This window comes from Amphimedon queenslandica, unplaced genomic scaffold (genome assembly GCF_000090795.2).
Source record: "Amphimedon queenslandica unplaced genomic scaffold, v1.1 AMPQUscaffold_13384, whole genome shotgun sequence".
NCBI classification, from domain to species: domain Eukaryota; kingdom Metazoa; phylum Porifera; class Demospongiae; order Haplosclerida; family Niphatidae; genus Amphimedon; species Amphimedon queenslandica.
Window position 1 is genome coordinate 102,243 of NW_003546380.1, and position 22,504 is coordinate 124,746.

A 22,504-nucleotide genomic window follows, 5' to 3' on the forward strand; every position below is an offset into this window, starting at 1 on the left:
GTTTCGACTTTTTAATTTATGCACGGATCTATTATCATTATGGGCGTGGCTCATTGCAGGGCGTAGCTCGTTTTAAAATGTACCCATTTCTTTGTATGGTTTTGCTCCTGGTCAGCTCGACTGAAGCTGCAGTTGATTGCAACAGTGCTTCAACATGCACTGAGTGTATTTCATTACCTTATTCTTGTTTCTGGTGCTATACTCCTGGACTCGCTCGCTGTCTCTCTCCACAGGATAAAGACAGTTGTTCTACTAGCCTCTCCTCCTACTCCAGTGCTATTAATGAGATTAATGAATTACCCATCAGTGATCAAAATCAAGTTTCTTTAAAGTCGGTTAGTCTCAAGTTACGTGTCAATGAATCGATTGATATTAAAGTGTCGGTTAAAGCTTCCAATGACTATCCATTAGATCTCTACATATTGATGGATTTGTCTACTAGCTTTGGACCTGATCTAGTTAACGTAAAAAACATTGCTCCGCAGTTGCCTCTGAGTTTGCAGAACGTTTCGTCTGGTTTTAAAATTGGGTTTGGTGCTTTTGTTGACAAGCCTATTCTTCCTTTCACTTCAAACCAGCAATTAATGTATGATCCTCACCCATCATTTGCTATCCCATTTAGTTATGAACACATAGTCAGTTTAACCAATTCATCTGACTTATTCAACTCCAAATTACAAGATATCAAAGGATCAACTAATGTGGACATTCCTGAAGGAACATTAGATGCAATGTTACAAGCTGTAGTGTGTGATGATGTTATAGAATGGAGAGAAGACTCAAGGAAGATTCTCTTAGTAATGACAGATGCTGTTTTACACACAGCCGGTGATGGTAGCTTAGCTGGTATTGTAAAACCTAATGATGGTTTGTGCCACACTGAATATGATGAAAGTACTAATAGAACATTGTATACAGCATCTTTATTACAAGATTATCCCTCACTGGAATTAGTAAAAATGGTTCTCACTGATAATGATGTTGTACCAGTATTTGCTGTTGCAGGAAATAGCAATATTTTTGCTTTATACAATGAATCAGTGAGCCCACTCCTCAATGGTTTTGCTGTTAAATTAGAAAATGATTCTTCTAATCTTATTCCAGTTCTAATTGAATCTTATTATAAAGTCGTGGCTAATGCTCAGCTAAGTTTTAACCTTCCTGACCACATTTCAGCCACTGTCAGAGCTAACTGTTCAGATTACTTACCACAAAGAAGAGAATGTGTTGAGATTGGTAATGAAACTGTTGAGTTTACAATGTCAGTTAGTCTGAGAGAATGCACACAAGAACTTAGAGATAATAAGAGTGCTGATATAATAGTCACTATACCAGGATTCTCACAGTTTCTCATTAAAGTCAGTGGCTACTGTAGCTGTGAGTGTGAGTCTCAGTCTACTAGGGGAAGCACCGAATGTAGCAAGAATGGGAACTTGACCTGTGGACTATGTAACTGTGATGAAGGATGGGGAGGATCAACTTGTTCCTGTTCTACTAGTCTTCAATGTCCAGTGGGTCTTAATGGGAAAACATGTAATGGTAGAGGAACATGTGAATGTGGAGAGTGTCATTGCAACAATGTCAACTCAGCAGAATTGTCTGATACTACTGGTGTAGATAGTCCACTGATATATGGGGCAGCTTGTGAGTGCAGTAATTATGAGTGTTTGACTGATGGAAATGGTGTTGTATGCAGTGGTGAGGGTGATTGTCAATGTTACAATGGTACGTATGAGTGTCTGTGTGCAGTATCAGCATTAACTGGAGAGAGAAGGACTGGGGAATGGTGTCAATGTTCAACTGATCATTGCATTGATCCTGATGCTAATAACCAGACTTTACTCTGTAGTGGTAATGGTACATGCAGTCCTTGTGAACCTAAAGGTCAAGCATGTACATGTAATGATCTTTATTCAGGTCCATATTGTGAGGAGAGTACATTTGTAAGTGGTACACTGTTAGGATCATGTGATAACAGTGTAAGGGACTGTGTTATATGTTATGGTGAAGCTGCTAGATCTGAAAGTGAAAATAGTTCAATATCTTGTGATTCAAGTTCTTGTGATAATTTCGCACTCCTCACTTCATCTCCATCAGATGAATACATAATACCAGGATCACTGCCCAATAGTAACACTGATTGCTCATTCATTAGTGGTGAGTGTCAGTATACTTATATAGCTGGTAGAAGACCTGATGGGGAGGACTTGTATGCTGTGCCTCCTCGCATTTGCCTCCCTATTCCTATTTGGGCAATCGTAACTATCCTACTGGTCCTTATCATATTGTTGGGTATTGGTATATTGATAGCAATCAAATGCTGCTGTATGTATTTGGACTATAAAAAATGCAAGAAATCAGTAAAGATAGTGCCTTTGAAGGAAAATGAAACCCAATGTACCAAAAATCATGCAATTACTATGACTTTGATACAAAATGTGGCCTTATCATGACAATCAAATCATATTCTACTTTCATTATTGTTGCTGCTTATATTAGAGTACCATACCAAAATTATCAACCCAATTTTACCTGCATGTATTTTCTCCTTCACCATTACTTATTTTGATTGTTACTTTATAATAATTATTATAATTATTTTATTCCATCAATGGAGCATCCCATTCCCTCATCCTCTACAAGAGAAGAGGAGGCAACGGAAAGCAAAACAAACAAAAATGAAAATTGAATCCTAAACAGTTACCAGACCTGATCCTTGAAGAGAAAGAGAGGAGAGAGTGAGAGCAACAGGAGAATATACATATAATATAAATATATAGAGAAGAAGAATTAGAATCAGCCTGGACTTTAGGAAGTCTGAGACAACAAAAAAGGAAAAGGCTACGAAAGTGAAGAAAGAATAAGTTTGTAGAAAACGAAGAGAAAGAGAGAGAGGAATTGTTTCAGAATGAAATCAGTGAAAGTGCCAAAACTTCATTACAAACAACAGATGATGTGGGCAGAAAATGGGCCGAGAGTCTACTCAAGGTGATCAGGAGGGAGTCCCTGCTCGTGGCGCTCCCAAGCACGAAAGAAGATCCCTTCAAGATCCTGAGTGTATTTCTTAGTATCAAACAACGATGAGGTTAATCTAGCATCCTGAACCCTCGTTTTAAGAGCTTTTAACCTACAATGGAAACAAAAAACAATCAAATATTGATATGCACTATCATAAATTATTAAACCTAATCTTAAATGTAGAAATTGCATACTACATGTAGTTGCTAAAAATTTATGTACAGTAGCAAAGCTTTACTAAAATGTAAACTCTTGATTATCAATGCTTATTTGCCCACAGAGAAGATGAAAGGGCCAAAAACTACATGTAAATTTGTACATCCATTATTATACAAGCTTCTCTACAATAGCCGTACATGATTGTACATGTACATGTAGATAAGAGCTTACTTTGCAGGATTGTTTCCATAGGTGACAGCAATGTCTTCATACTCTTGTCTTGAGGATGCAACCAGTTCAGGGAAACCCAGAGATATCAACTGAGAAGCGGCCACTCTTGAAGCCAGTGTTTCCAATGGTAGCGTAAGCACTGGAGTCCCCGCCCACAATACATCCATGCCAGTGGTGTGGCCGTTACAGAGGGGCGTGTCCAAACACATGTCAGCCAATCGCCCACGACGAACATGCTCTTCTTTCGGAGCCACGGGCGAGAAAATGATCCGACTTGGTTGGATACCAAGTTTCTGAGTCGTTGCGACTACGTTGGGTTCTCCAACAGCCGGAAACCTCAGGAGCCACATGATACTATTAGGAACCCTCTTCAATATGTTAGCCCAACTCTCGAGAGTGGCCGGGTCTATCTTATACAGCTGGTTGAAGTTACAATAGACCACAGCACCTTCAGGCAGGCCGTACTGAGCCCTAGTCGTCAATGGAAGGTCTGTTGGCATCGCAAGAGGGTGTTCGGGCTGAGGAGTAGACGCTATCGCTGTCTGCTGTGATAACTGGTTAAGACTTGCCTGTATCTTTTGCAGCGCCTGCTGGCTTTGCTGACACTGCTGCAGGTAGAGGTGATTGTGAGGCTGTTGCTGGAGATTATGCAAGCAAGACTGATGCTGTTGTATCAGTAACGACTTCTGCTGCTGCAGCGCCAGTTTTTGTTGCTGTAGCGCTTGAGTCGAAGACGCTTGTCGATTCCCACCAGTGATGGAGTGCACTGGACGCTGAATGACGCTGTTTATCGAAGTGACGCCAGACTGAGAGTCTATCGCTTGTAAAGGGGCGGGGTCAGTCGTACCCTGTCCTTTGAAGAGGAGGTGAGGGAACATGTAGCGATGATCGCCCACAAAGAAAGTCCTGGGCATGTAGGCTAATTTCTCCGAGTACTGGTCAGCGAGGTTCATGGGGGAGGTGACACGATCGGTGATGATGTAATCCATGTAGGAGGCCCCGCTGGTACCTGGATACCCCAACCACATTATCTGGAGAGAGGGGAGGAATGGGGCATTAAATAGAACTGTACAACATGAGAAATAATTTAAACATTTATATAATGTGCACATGCATGTACATGTATAAAATATTTAAAATTAATGATGAATAAAAAAATTTACACTACATATACATGTACTATACAAAATTTAAATATAAATGTTTTAAAAGCAATACACATGTACAATGTAAATTTAAAAAATTATGTTTTTGATACTATATTTTAATAATTTTGTATTACCAGCAAATTTCAAGAATAAAAAGTCATCAGTATGAATATGTGTGTGTGTGTGCCATATTGCTATTACCTGTACTGGGGCTGGTTTTAATGCAAATATTTCATTACGAGCTCCTTTAGTGTATCCATTCATATTCACTAAAACATGAATACCGTCAGAATTGATCCTATTAGCAGCTGCACCATTATCAGGAACCTGAGAGAGAGAGAGAGAGAGAGAGAGAGAGAGAGAGAGAGAGAGAGAGAGAGAGAGGGAGAGGGAGAGGGAGAGGGAGAGGGAGAAAGGAAGAATGTTGAAGTATTAATATTAATTTTATTTTTTTGTTTACTTTTGATAAATCAATAAAGTGTTCACTCTCTTGTGCTATCTTTCTCCTAAAACTCGTATTATCATCCGGCGACAATGAATAACAAAACACCTATACAAAGACCACACCTATTGACTCCACCCATCAAAACCACGCCCACTCTCACCTCAACCTTAGCCCTGTTGTGAAAGCCGGGTACACTCTGCATGAGGTGTGAAGTTGGATGGTTGCAAAAATCGGACGAGATATATCCAATTCTTAGCCTACCACCTGAAGCAGATCGATCCTTGGGATATTGATAAGGTGCCCTAGAAAAAATAATATTCTGATAAATATACATGCACTTATGTTATTTAAAAAGTTTGAGTTGATTCTAATCAAAATTGGATTTTTATGAATTTTAAAAGTTGCTCCAAAATCAGGTCAAAGTCCCTGTACTCTAGTATACGGTCTTGGGCCTAATTTCGTCAAAATTGAAAAGAACAAAATTTTCCACTTTTATAATTTTTTTCTTATAGATAAACATGTTCTTATGCTATGCAGAAAGTTTGAGCTGATTCCAATCAAAATTGAATTTATAAAGAATTTTTAAAGCTACTCCATATTGAAACATGTACATGTACATGCATGCTTCTTATCTCACTGTAGCATATGCTTCATGAGAAACCCTACATGCACATGTATACAGCTGCTTATTGTGTGCCAATTTCTAGTATACTATACACATGTACATGTACATAATGTACAGTGTACATGTACATGTACTGTACATGTATCCTCATGTACATACTTTTTATCTCACTATAGTATGCTTCATGAGAAACCTTACATATATATTAAAAGCTACAGCTGCTTAATGTATGCCAATTTCTAGTATACTATACACAGTACACTGTACATAGAGTACATGTACATGTACTGTACATGTACATGTATCCTCATTACTTGTGTAGTGTAGAGACCTTCTCCAGGCAGAGGGTAGCGTGACGAGCAGCAATCCCCTTCCTCTGTCCATGGGATAGCGGGTACAGCATGCTGTGGTGAGGGTGGACGGACGGTAGACGATTCTTCGCCAACTGCTCGCCGACGATCTGAACAATTCGCTTCATCCGAGACTCATAATCAGACCAGTCACAAACAATCTGTAGACAATGGGCGAGGTTACAAAAAGCATCAGGGAAGTCCGGTTTCAGCTTTAGCGCCATTCGATACGAGGTAATGGCCTCTGGAATATTCCCAGAGTCTTTGTGAATGGACGCAAGATTGCTGTGGGCATCGGCGAAGGCAGGGTTGATCTGTATGGCACGGGAGTAGCACTGGAGGGCTCCTTGAAAGTCCTGCATCTCTTTGAGGGTGTTACCCATGTTGCTGTAAGCATCTGCAAAGTTTGGGTGAATCCTGATGGCTTCCTTGTAGTGGAGTAAAGCGTCTTGGAGCTTCCCTTGCATCTGGAGTATGCTGGCAAGGTTGGAGTGAGCTGCTGCAAATTCTGGCATTATCTAAAAGTAGTAGAGAAGAAGAAGGATTAATCTTTTTATGTTTTAGATACAAAACAATTAATGAACATGTACACTGAATACAATTTATTGTCATACAAATTAACATACACATACATGTACCTAAACATTTCCTGTCCTCTTTTCACATGCTTCTCTCTCCTTCTCTCTCCCTCTCCTTCTTCCTCCCTCCCTCCCCTCCCCTCCCCTTCCTCTCCCCTCCCTCCCTCCACTAAATGATATTCATTCTTCATAATCTTTTACTATGACTCTCTCTCTTACTACATGTACATCTCTTTGTCATGTCTCCCAACACACAATAAAGTGGTAATAAGAATCACAGACTAACTCAATTAGTCAATTACTCATTATTACTGGTACTATAGCTTGTCTAACCACACCACCACTACATACATGCCCACAACACATGCTCTCACAAGCCTCAATTCTTAGAAATAAATGTATTATTCATTTTTATATGTACATGGTACGTATTATGTAAATTCTGCTGTATTTTTAACAAAGAAATGTTTATGATAATAAGAGTATTGAATGGGATTGGCTTATGCTAAACAATTAATGCAGTGAAAAGAAAACATTTTTAAAGGAATACACAAAGTATGTATCTAATCAATAAGCAAGGCATGTACTGTGTAATGCATCAGAAAATGGAGAGTTCCCCCCATAGTCATTTTGACAAAAAAGCCTGTACTATTGTATAGGGAATTTAAGCAAATTTTGAAGCAACTTCAAAAATTTGTAAAAAATCCAATTTTTATCAGAATCAGTTCAAACTTTCTACACGACATAAGTACATGTATATGCATCAGGAAATATTATAAAAATAGCGAAATGTCTCCCTTTTAATTTTGGCAAAAATTGACCCGAGACCATGTACTATAGTACAGGGATTTTCATCCAATTTTGGAGTAACTTCAAAAATTTGTAACAAATCCAGATTTGATCTGAATTAGCTCAAACTTTCTACACAACATAAGTACATGTATGTGCATCAGAAAAAATTATAAAAATGGCGAAATCTCTCCCTTTCAATTTTGGCAAAAATTGACCCAAGACCATGTACTATAGTACAGGGATTTTCGTTCGATTTTGGAGTGACTTCAAAAATTCGTAACAAATCCAGATTTGATCCGAATTAGCTTAAACTTTCTACACGACATAAGTACATGTATATGCATCAAGAAAAATTATTAAAATGAAGAACTCTCTCCTAACCATTTTCGATGAAATACCCTGCATGTACACATCTACCAATTCAATTACATATGTACATTGTCCCATTACAGTCTTGGGAGCAAATACAAAGGAACTGCAACTAGCATTTCATGTACAATACTTGTTAAGATTCGCTTTCCTCCTTTCCCATTCCTTTCAAGTTTTAATGCCACACTTTCTCTTCCTTTCATCTCCCCACTATTCTTCCTCTCTCTCTCTCTCTCCCTCCCCCACACTCCCCAGTCCCTATACACTAACCTCCAGTGCCCTCTTGTACAGCTTTATGGCTTCATCAATATGTCCCTGCTCCCTCTTGATATTAGCAAGGTTGTTCAGTGAGTCGGCATGCGACGAGTTCATTTTTAGAGCTATATTGTAGCATTCCTCAGCCTCTGCTACCTGAAAATTTTTTTTTTAATAATGATAACTAAATTAATATATGTACATGTAGCATAGTAACATTTATAAAATAGAATGTTTATTATTATTTTTATTTTAATAAATGTATCTTTACTTTTCCTTGTTCTTTAAGTGCATTGGCAAGGTTGCAGTAAGCATCAGGGAAGTGTGGCTGAAGCTCAATAGCTCTCTTATACGTATCAATAGCTAATTCTATGAGCCTTTAATGAATGAGGGAGAGAGAGAGAGAGGGAGAGAGGGGGGAGGGAGAGAGAGGGGGCGGGAGGGAGGGAGAGAGGGGGAGAGAGAGGGGGGAGAGAGAGAGGAAAAAGTAATAATAAAATGTGGTTCACAACACTATCAGGATTGTAGTCCTTGATACAGAGCATACAATAAACTAATGTTATCAAACAACAACAGTAACTGTCACCAATAATACACAATATATAGCATTACCACTCTAATAAAAAGAATTATTAGCGTAAAGGGAGAACTAGTACAGTGTAGCCTCTTTATTAAGGACACCATTGGGCCCACACTACCTGTCCTTAATACATGTACAGTATAGCCTCTTTATTAAGGACACCATTGGGCCCACACTACCTGTCCTTAATACATGTACAGTGTAGCCTCTTTATTAAGGACACCATTGGGCCCACACTACCTGTCCTTAATACATGTACAGTGTAGCCTCTTTATTAAGGACACCATTGGGCCCACACTACCTGTCCTTAATACAGAGGTATCCTCATCTAAGAGGCATACTTTTGTTTAGGTTTGTACCAATTAGGACATTACAAAAAGTCCTTAATATAAAGGTGTCCTTATTATAGAGACTAGACTAGCTGTAGCTATCTGATACATGTAGGATGTAAAATTAAGAAAAGAAAAAGAGAGAAGAGTCAAGGAAAAAGGAAAGTACATGTAGGGGAATATTATCAGTGGGTGATATCATCTAGTGATAATCCCATTACAGAAGCAGCTGTCAGTAATTGGACTTACTAAGAATATCCCTCCCTCAACACTCTAACATCCCAAAAGGCACAATCCTACCCCTCTTCATTCATAAACCAAAAGTGCTAACAACAAATGAGAGAGTACACATGTACATGTACAATCTAAATTGACATGTATATATTAATTTTTATAGATACACAGTCAAGCCTCATGGCTCTAGTGGTGGTGTCAGAGAAGATGCTTGGGGACTGATTAGAACAAAAATTCAAAGCATGACACCCAGAATTATTATTATTATTATCATTATAGTAATTATAAAGAGAGTAATTCATGAATGGACGGACACACACACAGACATAGGTAACAGTTGTCATGGAAATGCATACATGCATGATCACACACACACAATTAATACACAATAGACTCTAATGAAGCAACTAAAAGTAAACTACATGTACATGTACATGTCATTATTAAACAAGAGGATTAGGTCATTCCTTAATCATAAACTTATTGAGAATTTTAAAAAATGAATAAAAGAGAGAGAGAGAGAGAGAGACAGACAGACAGAGAGAGAGAGAGAGAGAGAGAGAGAGAGACAGAGAGAGAGAGATAGAGAGAGAGAGATAGAGAGACATACTAAATGTAGAAACAAAGTAATCAAGAGACTAAGAAGACATGTGAACATGTACATACAAACTAAAGCTATAGTGTATACAAGTACATGTATAAAGTATGTCACATACCCTTGCTCATAGTAGACACAGGCAAGATTCCCATGCACAATGGCGTGATTGGGGCTGAGGCTAAGGGCACGGAGATAAGCAGCAACTGCCCTATCAAATATCCTCGCCTCTTTTAGTACGTTGCCCAAATTGATGTAGGCATCTTGGAAAGCTGGATCCAGCTGGACAGCCTTTAGAAAGAAAACAATTATAAAATGAATAAATACATGGCATTACATGTACTGTATTTACTACACAGTGCAGATTTGGTTTTTCTAATTATTTTGTACCTTTTCAAAATGATGTATGGCCAGCCATATCTCTCCCTGACTATTGTAAACACAACCCAAGTTACTCCAGGCTACAGCAAATGTTGGATGAGTCTCTATAGCTTTCATGTAGCAGGACTGAGAGGGAGAGAGAGGGGGAGAGAGGGAGTGAGAGAGAGAGGGAAAGAAAGAGGGAGGGGGAGAGAAGGAGGGAGAGAGGGAGAAAGAGGGGGAGGGAGAGAGATGGATCAAGTGTATGTGTGTGTGTGTGTGTGCGTGCGTGTGAGAATTAGAGATACAAAGAGAGAGTGACAAAGACAGGGAGAGGCAATTAAAAGATATTAAATTACTTACATACACTTTTATCTACTACATATGAAGTACACTAATGTAGTGCACAATTAAAATAAAGATAAGACAATATCCTTGAACTAACTTTAGCATCTTCCAGTCTACCCAGTGCCTTGTAAAGGTTACCAAGATCACTCCTAACTCCATACAGATCCTATTATGACAAAAACCACAAGAATAGACCAACCATTCACAGATAAGGGCATACAATTAGGGGCACATGTTTATAGATACCACCCAACATTAATACATGTACATGTACATGTACATGTGTATATGTAAGTACATGTACAGTGTACATGTTGTGGTTTATTATTTAAAATCCTTTCAAAGTGAAACCAGTTTTGTCTGGAATTGGATTACAAAAACAGATCTCTGTCTATATCATACGTCCATCACATCCAATCATAATGTAACACATATGTACAGACATACATGTACATGTATATACTAAATGTTGCAAAAAATAATTCAAGAATCAAGACAACTGCATGAATCCCAATCTCTGACTTGGAGAGGATGGAAATGAGAATTAAGAATATAGTGGGAGATGAAGGAGTGGTGACACGCAAACACGAGTCGCTTGAAAGGTTCTACTCACATTACAACTCATACACATGTACACAGTAAGGTTTCTGAACCCACACTAGTTGATGACCCTGCAACCTTATATACATGCACATAAATTAAGAAATTATACATCAAAAACAATCATAATATGTGTACATGTATTCTCTAATGTACACAATGCCTACTTATAATAATAAACATAAGTTAGTAATACACAAATATTATTATCATACATATAAAGTATGTACAATGTTCATGTAGACGGTACATTATTAAATGTGATGGGATCTCTCAATTGCAATGAAAGGCTAAGGCCTTATAGTAACAATACCTGCTAATAGATGATCCCATTTTACATGTAGATATGGCTTCTATGTCAAAGAAGCGATCACTTATCATTTATAAGTTGTAACCAATTTCTTTTACGATCATTATTACTATTATCATTATTATATTTATGATGAAGCTATGGAACAAATAATACAATGTGAGATTATGGAAGAATACAAGGTTTACATAGAAAAGATCAAAGGGCAATAAGTGTGAAGTGCATGTACTGTACATAACTGTACTTGGGAGTGTACTACTAATTTGGAATGACAGAGAGTGAGGTATATTTACTTTTGATATGACATAATTGGCTTGACAATAATGAAAAGGACTCTACCCTAGCTACTGCAATAGGGCTGCCCTCATTATTCACATACACTAGTACACATTCATAACACACACACACAAAATTATGTACATGTAAATGTACATATATACATGTACATGTACATGTAAAGGTATATATACATGTAAGTCTTATCATTATAATAAAATTAAAACTGTATAAGATTTCAAATGTCCCCAGCAGTATACACACATGCAGATATAAAAATAACACATTGGAAATGTCTACAGAAAACTACATGTACATGTACATGTACATGTAGTATATACATGTACCTTACATGCAAATTAACTATAAATATTAGGAGATTGGCAGTTCCATGAAAAAGCTACCACTATTAAGATAGGCTAATTTCAAAAAAGCAATTTGCAAAATATGTCTCATATGCCAATAAATGTACAAAAAGTATTTCTATAGCTACATGTACATGTATATACATTATACATGTACAAGATTCAATTACCGGATTAATGTGTAGTGCAGTGTTATAAGCCTCAACAGCATCCAGGAGGTCACCATTGGCAACAAGAGCAGCTGCTAGGTTAATATACCCATCAACAAAGTCAGGCTTGAGATGGACAGCATGTCTGTAGTGCTGGAGGGCCTGATCCAGCTGTCCTTTCTCTTTGAATACGTTTCCTAGATTAGAATAAGCTTCAGCTAGTGTGAGGTTCTTCTTGATAGCCAGTGTACTGAAATGAGCAGATCTGGAGGAAGAGAGAGGGGGAGAGAGAGGGGAGAGAGAGAGGGGGGGAGAGAGGGGAGAGAAAGAGGGGGGGGGGAGAGAGAGAGTGGATGATGTTAAAAGAGTGAAGGGGGAGCAACGGAAGAGAGAAAAGGTCAGAGTAGGAGACACATAATAAGATCAGAAATGGTCGGTCGGTAAAATTATAACAACACTACCAACACAACACAAATAGACACACAACACAACAGACACTTATATCACACTGCACACACACACATACACACATCAGAACAAAAACACACACACTAGTACATCATTCACACTAAACTAGAGCACACACACACACACACACACACACACACACACACACACACACACACACACACACTAATGACAATTTAACATAAAATACATGTGCAAAATCAAAGATATACAATATACTGTGCATGTAGATGAACATTAAAATTCTACATGTAACTCTATCACACATGTACATGTTAGTTGTACATTGGGACTTACTTCTCAAGTCTCCGGCATTGAAAGTGAATTGAAGAGAGGAGGAGGAGGCAGCCGGTGTTGTCTGGTTCTCTACGCCATAACTCCATACAGAGTCTCTCGGATAAGTCGTAGTTGCCTCTTTGGTATTCTCTATGAGCCATCTCCGCTAACATAACTGAGAGAGAGAGGAGGGAGGGAGGGAGAGAGGGGGAAGAGAGAGGGGGAAAGAGAGGGGGAGGGAGAGGGGGAGAGAGAGGGGGAGGGAGAGAGGGGGAGAGAGAGGGAGGGAGGAAGAGAGAGAGGGGGGGAGAGAGGGAGGGAAGGGGGAAAAGGTGGGAGAGGCATAGCAATTGAAAAGAGAAATTAAAAATCAATTACAAACAAATCAAAACATTAAAGCCTTCAATTACATGCACGCCATACACAAAAAGCCATTATACACTATCAAACACACAACATAGACTCACCAGATTCTATCTTATCCAACTGAGGATAATGGGCAAGGTCATACATCTTTGAGACAGTGTCCGGTGTCAATGGAGTGTGTGGAGACGAACCACTCGAGTAAATAATAGGACGCAATAGAGACATGTCCTCTCCAGCTTAATAACAGAGAGCGACTACTAAAAGTGATGTTTTCTCCTCCTAAATATATAATCCTAGCTTTTTATTGATGCCCTCTAATGATTAAAAATGTTTCCACTGCTGTTGATATTAAGTTCTGTGAAGATAGAGCTTCAGGGGGATGGAGAGCTGGTGTAGAACGATTCACTATATTGTAGAGAAGATTTATGAAGAGAGAGAAGGAGAGAGCTAGTGTAGAGGTTATTCGTACAGTAGAGTGATGAACGATATAAAAGGTGTCGAGAGAGAAAGAGAGAGATGGATCTGACAGTATCTCTTTAGGGCTTTCTCCCTTCAGCTCGGCTACATCTAGTGCTGCAATAAGAGGAGAAAGAGGGTTTCTTATCTGCCGGCAGCCATATTGGAATGCACTATTACTATCAGAAATACTACACATACACTCACTGCCTTACCTTCCCCCTCAATCCTTTACTCTTTTGTGGGATTAATGGACTGACGCCATCAGCTATGAGGAATCCTATTGGTCAATGGGTGCATTCCAATCACGTGACTAGGGAAAAGGCGCGGTCAAAGGCGCGGTCAAAACTCACGCGAGCGCGAGCCTGAGCGGAAATGGTCACGTGGGCTTTAATTAATCACTTGAGTTTTGGCGGGTTAATTAATTTGAATTATTAAAATAAAAATGGCGTCCAACACAGAATCTGATGAAGTTGAAAGTACCCTCCAAACGACGTCTCCCTCTTTAGGAGCCACTACTATAATGCCTTCAGACAGTAGCAGTGCTCCTTGCTCTTCACTCGAGACCACTAGAAGGGATTTAGAAAAATGGCAGCTTTTGCATACAATCCAAATCTTAAAACTAGAGCTCTCTCAAAAGGACGCCATTTTGGATTCCATGAGGAGTGAGCATCTTCAGAAAAAGGATGAATTAGAGGAAGAGTTGTCAGAGCTTCAGTGCGACCATAATTTATTGGCACAGAGATTGAAGGCGCTTAGTAAAGTCTATGAAGTAAATTCTTTACGCATGTACATGTACATGTACATTATGAATTAGAAAAGTTTGATTCTAACACATAATTAATTATTGCATTGCATTATTAGCTAATGATTAATGAAAAATGGAAAATTTCATAATATTATATATTATTAATATTAATAGGACGAGATTCAAGATTTACGTAAGCAATTAGAAGAGAAACATAGACATTCTTTCTCTCCTCCTCGTCCTCCTCCCCCTCCTGTCAGTGATACAGCTAATGAAGAATATATATTAACTCTTTTATCTAAACCGCTACTAACTGATGAATTATACAGAGAAATATCAGGAAAGGATGCAAATAATATCAGTGAACTGATACAAGTGAGACTGATATTGATACTAATATTAAAAATAATACTGATAATTGATACTAATATGTGTTAATACTGATATTGAGTCTGATATTGATACTGATATTGATACTAATAATTCATACTAATATATTAGTACTGATATTAATACTGATATTGATACTAATATATATTGATACTGATGTTGATGCTAATACTCTTGATTGATATTTTACATTATTAGATTCGACTCTATGAGATAACCCATATGTTTGTTAAGGAGACAGAGTGGCTCAAGAAAGAGTATCAGAGACTCAAAACTAATGAAGAAGAGGAAGAAAGAGAAAAGGCTGTGATGACTAAAGTATATGTGACCATGTAGTACATGTGCATGTACATGTACGCAAAAAGATGTACATGTAAACCATGTGTATATGCATGAATTTAAAAATTCAGTATTAGTGGAAAGTTTCTCGTTAACACAAGTACATGTATAGTACATGGTATCAGAAAATGTAATAAAATAGAGATTTTTCTCCTTTTTTATTTTTGATGAAATTTAGCTGAAGATCATGTACATGTACTTGTACTATAGTACAGGCTTTGGTCTAATTTTTAATAACTTTGAAAACTTGTAAAAATTCAATCAACTCAAACTTTCTACACAACATAAGTACATGTACATGTATATCTATCAGAAAAAATTATAAAAATGGATAATTATCACCTTTTATTTTGCTAAACTTCAATGTACTATAATAGTACAGGGACTTTGGCTTAACTTTAAAAATAATTTGTAAAAAAATCCAATTTTGATCGGAATATGCTCAAACTTTCTACGCAACATCAGAAAAAATTATAAAAATGGAGAATTTTTCAGTTGAGATGTCGTCTGAGACTTGCTTAATTATTTTAAGTTATGTACACATGCCATGTACATGTATACATGTACATCAAGAGTACATACATGTAATTATGTACTCTTGATGTACATTATACTCCTTTTACAAAAAATTCAGCTATATAATAGTATATTTTTTTATAAGTTGCTGGTTTTAATTTTTGTCATAGAAATTGGAGGAACTGATGCTTGAAATGGCAGACATGCAGAGTCAGTGTGAGGAGCTCTTGCTTGAGAAGGCACAACTTATCAGCTTCAAACAACACAGCCATTATAAGAGTGAACATTATGACACTGTTAAGAGGTAGTGAGGGAGAGAGAGAGGGTGGGAGGGAGGGAGGGAGGGAGAGGGAGAAAGAGGGAAGGGAGGGAGAGGGAGAAAGAGGGAAGGGAGGGAGAGGGAGAAAGAGGGAAGGGAGGAAACAGAGAGAGAAGGGGATTGGAGAGAAGAGGGACCTGGAGCTTAAATTGAATATACTTACTTGAAATCTTGAATTTTTTCTTTCTTCAGTGAAAGGGATGCATTAGAAAAGGAGCTAGATGTTATAAGGCAAACGTCAATGAAGAGAGAATTCAAGGAAAAGGCTTTAGCAGAAGAGAAAGAGAAGTTGCAAGCAGAAGTAAGTACTGTATATTATAATGTACCAGGAGTCCAGGGGTAGAAACTAAATTCAATTTATCATTAAATGCATTGCAAAATGCACTGGCAGTTGTCATGTAGGTGGGTTGCTAATGTGACCATGTACCACACAGTACAAGACACACCTCAACTTTGACAGTCTCCTTTGAAGTTCAGTGTTATAATGAGATTCATTGATCTGTGGTTTGGTACTTTTTAGACCCACTAGAGCCTCATCTGTTTTCACTGCATATAACAGACTTTTTATTATAACTTAGAGTCAAATTTAAATGTTTGAGCTTTACTTAAAATTTTTGGAAGGGCTTAATGCCCGTATCAATTGTTGTAATGGTTAAAGTGGAAAATTAACTTTGTGCTTTTAATTTTAAAAGTTCAATGGGATGATGGTCAATTTTTGTAATTTTGTGGGTTTACTTTTCATTTTTGGTAGTGCTGGGTGATATTGAAAATTTTGAAATAATACGATATGATACGATAATTGCCCAAAAATGAAGATATCAATATCTACTATCAATAAGTTATTGTACCTTGACTTCTCTTCCTGCACTTGATCACTTTCAATCTATCAACTCACTTGTCTCTTATCTGTTGAGGAAAGGAATGGACTTCTTCAAATCATTCTGAGACCCCTTCATAATCATAATAATCATACAAAGCATGAGTACGTGTGTGTGTGTCTGAATGGAATGAGCTAACTTTTCTGTGATTGTTTTTGCTGGTAGTACACCTGACACAAAGTGCCTTAGCTCAGGTCACTACTTGTATTATGAATACCAGGTATATATTTGTGTCTCCTCATTAGTTATCTCTTCTACTTTATTACACTTCCTCATTTATGGAACTATCTCTCTGCTTTAAGCATCACTTTTGGTCTCACTTATTCTCCTCTTTTAATGATGCACATTCTATTTTAAAGATTCACTTAATTTATTTTCACATTATTTTTAGGCATTAATTTTATCCTCTTCATTAAAAGTTAATGTGATTAATTATATGGGCGTGTCTATGGATTAATTAATTAATTTAATTCATAATGGCTGAAGCCTTTGTCTTTTTAGGGCAAACAACAAGGGCAAATACTGCCTGCCCTACTACTGCCAAGGACTATGAATTATAATACGACTTTCGTCTGTCATAATGAATAACAAAGCTGTTTTGTTTTCACGGCTAAAGCAGTACATGATATCTGGGCAGAGACTAATGAACTCTGGAGACTAACTGGTCACTATAAGCACTCCTAAGAAATGGCTAGCCCTGCACCAGCTGTCGGCATCGATCTGGGTACCTGTTACTCCTGTGTCGGTGTGTTCCAGCACGGGAAAGTAGAAATCATCCCCAACGACCAGGGGAACAGGACTACCCCTAGCTATGTCGCCTTCACTGACAAGGAGCGTCTCATTGGAGATGCAGCAAAGAACTGTATCACCATGAATTCGATTAATACGGTCTTTGGTGCCAAGCGACTCATTGGAAGGAAGTTCAACGATCCTAAAGTAACCGCTGACTGCAAGCACTGGCCATTTGCTGTCGTTAACACTGATGGCCGCCCTAAGATCTTAGTAGAATACTTGGGGAAGACAAAGACCTTCTACGCTGAAGAGGTGTCCTCTATGGTCCTCACTAAAATGAGGGAGACAGCTGAGGCTTACCTTGGGAAGACTGTCACTGATGTAGTCATTACAGTCCCTGCTTACTTCAATGACTCACAACGTCAGGCAACAAAAGACGCCGGAACCATAGCTGGTCTCAACGTCCTGCGTATCATCAACGAGCCCACAGCTGCTGCCATTGCCTACGGTCTCGACAAGAAAGTTAAAGAAGAGAGGAACGTCCTCATCTTTGATTTGGGTGGTAGTAATTTTAGTGTCTCCATCCTTACAATTGAGGACGGCATATTTGAAGTGAGGTCCACTTCCGGCAACACACACTTGGGAGGTGAGGATTTCGATTCTCGCATGGTTGACTATTTTATGAAGGAATTTCAATGTAAATACATGAAGGACATGTCCAGCAATCCACATTCTCTTTGTCGTCTCAGGACCGCCTGTGAGAGAGCTAAGAGGATCCTCTCCTCCAGTGCTCAAGCATCTATTGAGATTGACTCTCTCTTTGAGGGCATTGACTTCTACACTACCATCACTCGTGCTCGTTTTGAAGAACTCAACAATGACCTCTTTTATCGTATCCTCGAACTAGTTGAGAAGACACTCCGTGATGCTAAATTCTACGAAGGTCAAATACATGATATTGTTCTGGTTGGTGGCTCCACTCGTATCCCTAAGATCCAGAAGCTCCTGCAGGACTTCTTCAATGGGAAGGAACTGAACAAGTCCATCAATCCTGATGAAGCTGTTGCTTATGGAGCTGCTGTCCATGCAGCCATTTTGAGTGGAGACAAGAGTGAGGAGGTGCAAGATCTCATTCTCCTTGACGTTGCTCCTCTTTCTCTCGGTATTGAGAGAGCAGGAGGATTTTTCACAGCTCTCATTAAAAGGAACACTACCATCCCAAAGAAAGAGCAAGAGACCTTCACAACTTACTCTGACAACCAGCCGAGTGTCCTTATCCAAGTTTATGAAGGAGAAAGTTTCATGACCAAGGACAATAATCTCCTTGGTAAGTTTGAGCTCTCTGGCATCCCTCCTGCTCCCCGTGGAGTGCCTCAGATCCAGGTTACATTTGATATCGATCGTAATAGTATCCTCAATGTCTCTGCCTCTGACAAGAGTACTGGAAAAGAAATCAATATCACCATCATGAATGACAAAGGATGTCTCTCAGCTGAGGAGATCGAGCGTATGGTCAAGGAAGCAGAAGAGTTTAAGGCTCAAGATGACAAGCAGAGGGAAAGGATTGCTGCCAAGAATTCCCTTGAGGACTACACATTCAACATGAAGAGCACAATGGAAGATGATAAACATCTCTCAGCTGAAGAGATTGATCATACAATCAGGGTGTTCAAGGCTCAAGATGACAACTTTGACAAGCAGGCATTGAACAACTTTGATAAGCAGGCATTGATGCTTTGTACAGTTTAATCTTTATATTTTTGATTTATGCAACTCTACTCTTTTCTTTTAGCTACTGCTTAATTATAGTTGTAATAATATCAAGCACATAAGAGAGGTGCAGTTTTTAATTACCTTAAGGAGACAATTGTTAGTGGGTATTTAATTTAGCAAATTTTTAGCTTAAGTACACGCTAACTTTAATTTCTGATTAAATTATGAATAGTTATTAATATTAAATGATCAAAACACTAAATTAAATACCAGCCAAATGTCAGTATCATGGAAATAAAGTTAGATTTCAATTAATTGATGTTGGCTAGTACGAACATGAATCATATTTAAGTTATGAGTCTAGTTATTTATGGAGTTATCACAGTGCCCGTTATAGTTTGCTTTGGGTTGGTCTGACTCACACTTTCTGAAGGAAAGGCATTAGTGTTTTTTGTTGTGTTTCAGGCAAGAAATCAGTAAAATACATGTACATAATTTTATTGTAGGCTTATACATGTAGTGTGATCCTTGAAATAATACCATACAAGATGATTTATTGGTGGGAGTAATATTAGCGAATTTGCCTGTAGAAAGAAATTGGTGAATTTTATATTGGCAATTTTGTGCCACATGCCATTGAGCATGCTCAGATTGAAACAAAATGGTGGATTTTATATTGGTGATTTCTTCATAGAACTGCCAATCACCAATATTAATTCCTCACCAATAAATCATCTTGTACGATATTTCTCTGAAAATTTTTGGAAGGGCTTATGCCCATAGTTCTATACTAAATTACTAATGATACTTTTCTACATTATGTATGATTTTATGGTATGCATCTATCTTTCCTTATTATTTTCTCTCTCTTTTGCATCTCTTGTTTTTATGACCTTGTGATGAAGCCCCCAAGTCACCCACATTTATGTATTTAGTATCTATCTTAGAATTTCTTTTAGTATTATTAATTGCGGCAATTATTAATTATGTCATATAACTATTAGCAATAATTTACTTAATTGTTAATACTAGCAAAATGCACCACGTCCTAAAATATCAAAATTTAATACCCACAATTAAGGTATGTATGTCAACAATTTCATTTCTCCTTTACACTTTGTATCTACAAAACATAAATTTTATTTAAGTTATGGAGTTAGTTCGGATGGGCTTGTCAATCATGTAGTGAATGTATCTAATGGTTGGGCTGCTCCTGGAGGAGATATTGTCATAAAATGGAGTTAGCATGGTGCACATTATTGTATTATTGCCTTTTCTATTATGCATTTATCCCCTTTACTAATTGCTCTTATCCAGCATTATGTATGTAGTATGCATACATGTATCAACAATTTTTTTGCAAAACTGTTGTCCATGCTTGGAAAAGAAATGAAACAACCTTAAAACTTGCATGGCCATTACATGTACCTTTGAAATGAGAAGTATGGCTTTGTATTTTATGACTGGTTTTGCCGGAACTGTAAGTCTGTTTTTGTGGAGAGTATTATAAGTTTTGTCCACTCAAAGGCAGGTTTAGGTAGCCCCCTATGGATTTTTATAAAGAAAATTTACTTTATTTATTATAGATCAATTCCTCCAATTTGAAAGTTTTAATTAAGAGGTATGCATGCACAGTAGAATTGAAAGACAATCTGGTGTACATGTAGTTAACCAATTTGATCTTGGATTAATTAATTCATAATAGCTGACCAATATTGTCTTTTTTAGTTCTTGCCTTATTGGTAGGGCAAATGTCTACCTATCCTACCATAGTCTGGCTACACGAGACTAATCCTACCACTGCCAAGGACTATGAATTATAATACGACTTTTGTCTGTCATAATGAATAACAAAGCAGTTTCACTTCCACAGCTGAAGCAGTACATGATATCTGGGCAAAGATTAATGGACTTTGGAGACTAACTGGCCTCTGATACGCACTCCTAAGAAATGACCAGTCCTGGACCAGCTGTCGGCATTGATCTGGGTACCACTTACTTTGGTGTCTGTTTCTATTACATCTATGATTGCATGGTTTTTATTTTGCAACTGAGAAAAAAATTTAAAATCCACGAAAATTTGGCTAATTTAAAATTTCTCAGTACATGGTATTAGATTTTCAGTATTATTTTAGTTTTTAATTTAAAAAGGCCTAACTAGTTTAGTTATAATGTTCTAGTTTAGTTAAGTAAAACATTGCTGATACTTTATTTCAGTCAAAAATGATAATTCTGATCTGATTCCAAATCACTGCTTTCTAATGAATACGGTAATGTCACTATAAACTTCAAAAGAACTCGATATCAACCAGCCTTGGCCATAGATTTAATCTTGGCCTCTGTATCAAATTTATATAAATCTAACTAATTTACCCGCGGGGGTGGACGGGGTGGTCTACTAATTTTAATTAATTTGAAGCTCGAAAAGAAACAATGGGAGCTTCATGACTAAAATTATTTAGCCAGGGGCTGCTTCCACTGCTAATTCTCGTCTCAAAAAATCTATAATTGTATAGATATATTATCTGTAGTCCTAAGTGATGTTTAGGCATACCGGAATTGCCATCAGTATTGATCTGGGTACCACTCACTCCTGTGTCGGTGTGTTCCAGCATGGGAAAGTAGAAATCATCACCAACGACCAGGGGAACAGGACTACCCCTAGCTATGTCGCCTTCACTGACACGGAGCGTCTCATTGGAGATGCAGCAAAGAACCAGGTCGCCATGAATCCCATCAACACTGTCTTTGATGCCAAGCGACTCATTGGAAGGAAGTTCAACGATCCTAAAGTAGCCGCTGACTGCAAGCACTGGCCATTTGCTGTCATTAACACTGATGGCCGCCCTAAGATCCAGGTGGAATACTTGGGGGAGACTAAGACCTTCTACGCTGAAGAGATATCCTCTATGGTCCTCACTAAAATGAGGGAGACAGCTGAGGCTTACCTTGGGAAGACTGTCACTGATGTAGTCATTACAGTCCCTGCTTACTTCAACGACTCACAACGTCAGGCAACAAAAGACGCTGGAACCATAGCTGGTCTCAACGTCCTGCGTATCATGAATGAACCCTCAGCTGCTGCCATCACCTACGGTCTCGTCAAGAAAGTTAAAGAAGAGAGGAATGTCCTCATCTTTGATTTGGGTGGTGGTAATTTTAGTGTCTCCATCCTTACAATTGAGGA

General features: G+C 38.1%; 4 protein-coding genes across 4 annotated transcripts in view; 3 read left to right on the plus strand and 1 right to left on the minus strand.

Moving 5' to 3' along the window:
* The first annotated feature begins 11 nt into the window (after positions 1-11).
* Positions 12-2,662, plus strand: LOC100634359 (integrin beta-6-like). Its single transcript, XM_003386891.2, has one exon. The coding sequence runs from the start codon at positions 78-80 to the stop codon at positions 2,451-2,453; it is 2,376 nt and encodes a 791-aa protein (XP_003386939.1). The 5' UTR covers positions 12-77; the 3' UTR covers positions 2,454-2,662.
* LOC100633595 (UDP-N-acetylglucosamine--peptide N-acetylglucosaminyltransferase 110 kDa subunit-like) lies at positions 2,577-13,898 on the minus strand. Its single transcript, XM_003386886.3, has 14 exons — positions 13,328-13,898; positions 12,882-13,035; positions 12,138-12,381; positions 10,514-10,582; positions 10,099-10,215; positions 9,830-9,999; positions 8,242-8,347; positions 7,986-8,126; positions 5,941-6,494; positions 5,162-5,303; positions 5,017-5,106; positions 4,758-4,883; positions 3,409-4,439; positions 2,577-3,127 (listed from the first exon to the last, which is right to left on the minus strand). Exons 1-14 carry the CDS (start codon positions 13,449-13,451, stop codon positions 2,980-2,982), a joined length of 3,216 nt encoding a protein of 1,071 aa, XP_003386934.3. The 5' UTR covers positions 13,452-13,898; the 3' UTR covers positions 2,577-2,979.
* A 232-nt stretch (positions 13,899-14,130) lies between these two features.
* LOC100634608 (progesterone-induced-blocking factor 1-like) overlaps positions 14,131-22,504 on the plus strand; it is an 18,719-nt gene continuing 10,345 nt past the window's right edge. Inside the window, exons 1-5 of the mRNA XM_019997105.1 lie at positions 14,131-14,454; positions 14,605-14,805; positions 15,019-15,138; positions 15,846-15,979; positions 16,187-16,295. Coding sequence (XP_019852664.1) covers positions 14,206-14,454; positions 14,605-14,805; positions 15,019-15,138; positions 15,846-15,979; positions 16,187-16,295 — 813 coding nt within the window. The 5' untranslated portion in view covers positions 14,131-14,205. The remainder of the gene's footprint in view (positions 14,455-14,604; positions 14,806-15,018; positions 15,139-15,845; positions 15,980-16,186; positions 16,296-22,504) is intronic.
* Positions 17,420-19,463, plus strand: LOC100634482 (heat shock cognate 71 kDa protein-like). The gene has a single exon (XM_011405906.2). It carries the CDS (start codon positions 17,560-17,562, stop codon positions 19,351-19,353), a length of 1,794 nt encoding a protein of 597 aa, XP_011404208.1. The 5' UTR covers positions 17,420-17,559; the 3' UTR covers positions 19,354-19,463.